The sequence below is a fragment of the Chiroxiphia lanceolata genome, chromosome 4 (genome assembly GCF_009829145.1).
Source record: "Chiroxiphia lanceolata isolate bChiLan1 chromosome 4, bChiLan1.pri, whole genome shotgun sequence".
NCBI classification, from domain to species: domain Eukaryota; kingdom Metazoa; phylum Chordata; class Aves; order Passeriformes; family Pipridae; genus Chiroxiphia; species Chiroxiphia lanceolata.
The window spans coordinates 48,763,436-48,770,902 of NC_045640.1; the positions used below are offsets into that span (position 1 = coordinate 48,763,436).

Below are 7,467 nucleotides of genomic sequence, written 5' to 3' on the forward strand. Positions count from 1 at the left end.
GCGATGGCGGCGGTGGCGCCGGGCCGGGCCGGGCGGGCGGCGGAGGCGCCGTAGCGGGCGGGCGGGCGGCGGGGCGCGGCTCGGCATGGCCCGCGCCCTGCTGCTGCCGGGGCCGCCGCTCCTGCTGCTCCTGCTGGTGGTGGGCTGTGCCCTGCGGCCGGCGCGGGGCCAGGAGGCGCCGCAGACCCCCGACTGGAGGATGACGCTGAAGACCATCCGCAACGGGGTGCACAAGATCGACATGTACCTCAACGCGGCCCTCGACCTGCTGGGCGGCGAGGACGGGCTCTGCCAGTATAAGTGCAGCGACGGTGAGCGGATGGGAAGGGCGAGAGAGAGAGAGAGAGACCCCGCCGGCGACCCTTGTCCCCGGTCGGAGCGGCCGGGACTGCGGGGATGGGGCGGCCGCGCTCCCGCCGGCCCCGAGCGCCGCTCCCAGGGGAAGCGTCGCCAGCAAGTTCTTACCGGTGTCTGTTATGTATAAATATATCTGTCAGCCTCAGCAAACAAGTTCTTACGCCTGTGTATATGTTTAAATACATGCGTAACGTATATATAAACATATATACGCGTAAGCAGTGCTCTCGGTGTGACTTTTAAATAGCGACGTTTGCGTTTGACAAACTGTCAAATCTGTAGCTGATATGTGTAGAGTAAAAAAAACCCTGGAGTGGAAAGAATTGCTCCCTCCAAGGGTTATTTACGAACACTCCTGAGCATTTCGGTTTGGAACAGAAAAGCCTAACTCTGAGCTGTGGAATATGTTGTGTCAGAGTCACGTTTAAATAAGAGCTTTTAATGGCAGCCACGTTTGCCGGCGGAAGGAATGCATCCTGCTGTTTGTAAATCTTGCTGCTACCAGCAGAGGACATCTGTGCTTCTTCCCTGCGTTTTAGCTGCCTAATTTGCCTAAAATCTAATTGAGGCAGCTCAAATTGGCATGACCTGATAGATTATTATTATTAGGATATTACACTATTATTATATGAGACTATTATTATTAGGATAACCCTGCTTGAGCAGAGAGGTTGGACCAGATCACCCACTCTGGTCCCTTCCAACCTGACCTCTGTGACTCTGTCATAAACTGCCTGAAAGTGGCTCCCCAGCCATCCCGTCCCAAGGCCAAGTGGGCAATGCTCCAGAAAGGGGGTTTCTTGCCAGGCTTTTCACTGGTGCTCTCAAAACGGGAGGCTCACTGTAACCTGTGTCCATGGAATTGCTCACCCCCAATTTACTATGTTGGATTTAAATCAGGAAATGAGTTTGGTGGTGGCACCCTGGCTGGCTCCACAAGAGTGGCCAGGACACTGTGACATTTCCTTGCTGTACTAGAATATGCACTTTTCAAATGTGTTTTTTCTTCTCCATCACTTTTAATTGTGGCCTCAGTTTGTTTCCAATACCAAAACAAGTTGGAGGGTCATTTTTCAAATTAACACTTTTCCTTAACTTGCAATGCAGAATTCCTTGGCTTGCTGTACTAATGAGTATTCAGGGAGCTGGGACTTTAGCAGTCTCTACTAATTTAAATTGTATTAAGATTACAGCTGTAGAAATAAAAATGTTTTGTTCCAGTTAATTTTAAAGGTTAAGCTAAAAAAATCAGCACTACTGTTGATTGCATATAAAACACAGAAGTATTAATGAACTTGCAGTTAAGTACTTTGTACTTAAATATAATCCTATATATTGCGTATTTAACTGACACAGCAATTTTAGTAACTTAAGCTCTTCCTCTTTTTTTTCTTTTTAACTTTTTCAGCTAACATTGACACTTGCTCAGGTGACTTATCCCCCTTTTTTAAAAAAATTGCCTACTACCCCAAAGTTGTAATTTGGAAAGGATTGTTGATATGTAGCTGCCTAAGTATATGTTTAAGTTAAAAATATGAGTGATACTGTCTTAAGCCCTACAAATGCCTGTGGTGAGTTTTAACAGTACAAAAATTACATGCAAAAAGTCTATTTGAGGCATGATAAATTACCTTTTTCAGGATCAAGGCCCGTTCCTCGCTATGGATATAAACCATCACCACCAAATGGCTGTGGATCCCCTCTATTTGGAGTTCAGGTAGATACTTCCATTTTTGGACTTGTCATTTATACATCAGCTTTCCTCAATGTAGATGATTTTTTCCCTCCCCCATTCCAAGAATGAGACAGCATCCATATACAATGTCCCTACTCTTATCAGCTCCAACACATGCTCTGGTAACAACAGATGGAAAATGTTAGCATTGTAAATGAACATAGTGTAAACATTTTCAAATATTATAAGCATAAAACGTAACATTGATGATTAATTTTTCAGGTTTTGATGTTTGATTTAGTGTTTTATTCACGCAGTCTTGAAAGCGTTGAATAACCACAACTGTGAGAGTCAAGGCTTTGGCTCTGATTCTCGCTGTCCTTACTGACACTAATCCTTTTTCCTTAATGCTAGAAAGAAAATATGAGTTAGCTTATTCTCCTGCTTTTGGCTGGGATAGAGCTAATTTTCTTCTTCGTAGCTGGTGTAGTGTTGTGTTGCAGGTTCAGTATGAGAATAGTGTTGATAAAACACTAATGTTTTGGCTGTTGCTCAGTACTTCCTACCCTAAGCCAAGGACTTTCCAGTTTCCCATTCTCTGGCAGTGAGGAGATGCACAAAAAGCTGGGAGGGAGCACAGCCAGGACACCTGACCTGAACTGGCCAAGGGGCTATTTCACATGATAGAACATGATGCTCCGTATATAAACTGGGGGAAGTTGGCCAGGAGGGGCTGATTGCTGCTTGGGGACAGGCTGGGCATCGGTCAGTGAGTGGTGAGCAGCTGTATGGTGCCTCACTTGTCTGTCTTGGGGTTTGTTTCTCTTTCTCCTTTTCCTCCTCCTCCTTATTATTGACTAAATTTTACTTTGTTTCAATTATTAAACTCTCCTTATCTCAGCCTCTGAGGGTTTTTTTTCTGATTCTCCTCATCTTATTGGGGGCAGTGGGGGAGAGGCAGGAAGAGCGATCGAGCAGCAGCATGGTATTTAGTTGCTAGCTGGAGTTAAACTATAACCCTTGAGTACCATGTCTGGGTGGGATGGAGTTAACTTTCTTCATAGCAGGCTGCATGGCACTGTGTTTGGGATTTTGGGCTAAAACAGTGTTGATGGTTTTGGCTGTTGCTGAACAATGATTGCACAGCTTTGGGACTTTGTCTTTTCTACCCCACTCTGCTCATCCACCACCCCAGAGCGTAGGCTGGGGCTGGGGAAGAGGTTGGGAGGGGACACAGCTGTGACAGCTGACACTAACTGAACAGAGTGGTCCATACTACATAGTGGTGCTCAGCAATAAAAACTGGAGTAGTGAGAGAAGGTGGGGAGGGGATGGTGGTAAAGCCTATGTATGACTTCAATGGAGGCTGTTGCTCACAGACTGGCTTGGCATCCTCTCTGCTTGTCAGATGTGGTGAATGATTGCTTTTGCACTGCTTATTTTGGGACATCTTTTTCTTCCTTTATTCATCTATTAAAGTGTCTTTATCTCAACCCACACGTTTTCATGCTTTTGCTCTTGCTATTCTCCCCTCCATTCCATGAGGTGGGGCAGGGGGTGAGCAAGCATCTCTCTGGGTGCTTGGCTGCTGTCTGGGGTCAAATCACCACACCTTACTAGAGGTGAACAGCAAAACAGATAACTGAATGACAACTGGATTGGTCACATTAGTTTGTAATTCCTAACTGTTACAGTCCATTCATAAGCTGTATCTTTCTTAACTGGAATACCAGTGGAGTATATGTGTGTGTGGATTTTCTTCACAGTTTGACATTGGTATCCCTTCAATGACAAAGTGCTGCAATCAACATGACAGATGCTATGACACTTGTGGCAATAAAAAAAATGATTGTGATGAGCAGTTTCAGTCCTGCCTCTCAAAAATTTGCAGAAACGTGCAGAAAACCCTTGGAATCTCAGAGAGTGTCCAGGGTAAGTGTGAAAAACCCTTTCTTTTTTTTTTTTTCAGGTTTAACTGAGCTTAATTTGGCAAAGAATCTTTGTGCTGTGCAATAAGGCCACATTTTCATAAGCTGATGCTGTTACTGAAAGACGCCTTGTTCTGTCCCTCTGCTGTGCAGCCCAGACACTTGTACAGCACAGCAAGGACACAGCACAGGAAAACGATCTGGGTTAAATCTAACCTTCAGTTAAGGTTAGTTTTAACTTTAGAGGGAAAAAAAATGCTTCCCGTTTAGAATTAAGAATATGGGCATACAACTTGATCCAAATGCATATATAATTCTTGCATTTACTGTAACATAGCTGAATACTGACTGTTCCGCTGGGTGATTTCTAAACATCTACTACGTATGATTGCTAGTAAACTGTAGGAAAATGTGGAATAATTTCCTTTTATGAAATAAGATTTTAGAATAATATGCTGTCATAGTGGATGTAGTTAATGCTGTCCCTTATTGAATAAATGTTAGGTTTCTTAGTAACAGACGATATGATACTCCTTCTGGTTGTTGGCCTGCATCCGATGGATATATGACATAACTACTTTTTAACTTAGACATTGTCACTTTCACAGTATGTAGTCCCACTGAGAGCAGTAAGGCTTTAGAACAAGCTCGTGTTTGAACTGCTCAAATTCATTTAACTGCAAATAAGTCATCGCATTAGTCTTTAGTGTCAGAACTGGTGAATATTTGTTCAGTTCTGTTCAGCTGATGTTAAAGATAGCAACCTCTGCGTAAACTGGGATGCAAAGAGTGAGGGGGTAAACCAGTTCTTTCATCTTCCCAAGACTCAGTATTCTAACACAGTTAACATTCCATATGCAATGAATTTTCTTGTTCGTTTTGTTTGGCATGTGAAAAATCTTAATTCAAAACTTAAATGGTTCTGTATTGGTTCAGTCTTTCATTTAACAATCTGTTTGCCACGCCCAGAGAAGACTGCTTCTTTCTTAGTCATTCTCACTTTGCCAGAGTTATTTCTGTTAGTTTCATATTCCATTCAAAGCATACTTTTAACTGAATTCTTCTTTGCTTGCAGCTTGTGAATCAACTGTTCAGCTGTTGTTTGATGCAGTTATACATTTAGGATGTAAACCATACCTGGACAGCCAGAGAGCTGCATGTATTTGTCATTATGAGGATAAGACAGATCTCTGAAAGAAGATACTGAGTTCTCATGGTGTACAATGAAGATTCAGCTGAACTGAAGCAAGTCTTTGGTTACAAAGCTTTACGATTTTCAGATAGTAATATATTAAACACTGACATGAATATACTGATTTGAAAATCACTACAATATTCTTATTAATGGAAAAAAGAAACAAGTCTTCTTTCTCTTCTATTTTATGCCAGAATCTTGGAAACTGAAATTAGTTTCTTTTGGCGTATGTGTGCTCAGGGCATGTTATTGTACAACACTACAGCACTAGTGTACAACTACAGCACTAGTATGCAACACTGGTGCCATTTTAAAGTTTTTAAGAAAACTCCATAATGGGGACATCAGAGGCACTGAAGAGTTGAATTGAATTCTCAGATGATTTTTAATATAGGTCACATTTTAGGTCACATACTAGATGCATCTGATGGATCCAACAGGAAGGAGTGTTTTGTGTGCATCAGTATGACATCTTAAATGCCTGTACTTCCGTGTTTCTGGTACAATTGCATTCAGTTCTCTCTGATATATGCTGTCCTGGGTTTGTTCTTAAAAAAGCAACCAAAATACCCCAAGCTTGTATACATCTGAACTACATATTTCTACCTGAATCTGTATCAACCTTACTTCTGCAGCACTTTTCAGATCGAATATGTTGATCCTTTTAAGGCTTGACTAGTAAAATGAACAGCTTGCAATCTAAGGATATACTTTTGATTTGACAAAATGGTGAAATGTAGTTTCTTACGTTATTTTTAAAAATTCATCAAATGTCTATTTTTAAATAAAACATTTTGTGTATTATATGCACGGAAAGGATATAGTGTTCCAACATGTTCATTTATATTTGTCTTGTGGCACAACTTGGCTACTGTATTCATCTTTGCTTTCATTTAGTACGTTCTGATGAAAACTAAAAGCAAGTTCCACGGTTCAGATCAGTAAGCCCAGCAAACCTTTTTATTTAAGATGTCCTCTGTGAGGCTGATGGATATTTGAGCCTGTATTTTTGTCATCAGTTCCCATGACCTCTGTGAGGCTGAGCAACATCTGAGCCTGTACTTCTGTCATCTGTTCTCTCTCTGACTTCTCTAGCTAAAATCACTTGATATCTGAATTATTTGGGATTTGTTCTCTGTACTCAGCTTTCGTTGCTGATCTACAGGTGTTAGTCCTTAACTTCTGCATTAGGTTCTCTGTTATAATGATTTGCTTTCATGCGGCCCTGATTCTGCTTTAGATAGCCACAGGAGAGGAGTGAAAATTAAAATACTGCATCTGTGAACAGGGAATAGAAACCATGCTAAACGCATAAAATTTACTGGACTCATGGACTGTAATGTCATTTCTCCTCTGGAAGGACTTTTATATGTTTTTTCTTGGCCAGTTGTATTTTTGGTTGGTTTGTCACTGGAGCTTACTGTACATGACATTGAATGTGCCTCATTAAAAAAAGTTCTTGCTAAAGTTCTTTAGCCATGCTTCAAGGTTTCTTTTCTTATTTGTGGATATGAAATAGCACTGCAAGAGAAGTATTACTATAGAGTTTTACAAAACTGTGGTTGACGAACTTGTGGTTCCTCTAAATTTGGTGAAATTTATTTTCTACCATAAAATTGAAACAACTCTGAATTACTCTGGAATTCCACGGTTGTAACCCTAAAAATCTTTTAACACCAAAGCAGGGAACAGTAATGGCATTGCTTGTTTAAAATGAAAAAAAGTACCACAATGAGTCCAAAATGCTGTAATTCAACTAAACAGCTGTTGAGTTCGGTACAGATGGGCTTAAACTAGATGTTTAAATGAAGGCATGTCCTGGTTTTGGATGGGATAGAATGAATTTTCTTCCTAGTATCTGGTGCAGTGCTGTGTTTGGATGTAGTGTGAAAATAATGTGGATAACAAACTGATGATTTAGTTGTTTCTGAGCAGCACTTACCTTAAATCGAGGACTTTTTAGTTTCCTATGCTCTACCAGTGAGGAGGTGCACAAGAGGGAGGGAGGAAGCATGGCCAGGACAGCTGCCCCACACTGTCCAAAGGGATATTCCATACCATAGACTGTCATGTTCACTATATAAATGGGGGGAAGTTTATATCCCAGTCAGCTGGGAGGCACTGATCACTGCTCGGGAACTGCCGGGGCATCGATCAGTGGGTGGTAAGCAACTGTACTGTGTGTCACTTGTCTGTCCTGGGTTTTGTTCCTCTTTATTATTTTCACTTATTATTTTTATTTATTTTACTTTATTTCAGTTATTAAAGTGTTCTTATCTAAACCCATGAGTTTTACTTTTTCTGATTCCCCT

At 41.5% G+C, this 7,467-nt stretch overlaps 1 protein-coding gene across 1 annotated transcript; it reads left to right on the forward strand.

The window, feature by feature from the left end:
• Positions 1 to 3: 3 nt before the first annotated feature.
• PLA2G12A (phospholipase A2 group XIIA) lies at positions 4 to 6,630 on the forward strand. Its single transcript, XM_032685163.1, has 4 exons — positions 4 to 311; positions 1,998 to 2,074; positions 3,799 to 3,964; positions 5,036 to 6,630. Exons 1-4 carry the CDS (start codon positions 86 to 88, stop codon positions 5,152 to 5,154), a joined length of 588 nt encoding a protein of 195 aa, XP_032541054.1. The 5' UTR covers positions 4 to 85; the 3' UTR covers positions 5,155 to 6,630.
• Positions 6,631 to 7,467: the final 837 nt, after the last annotated feature.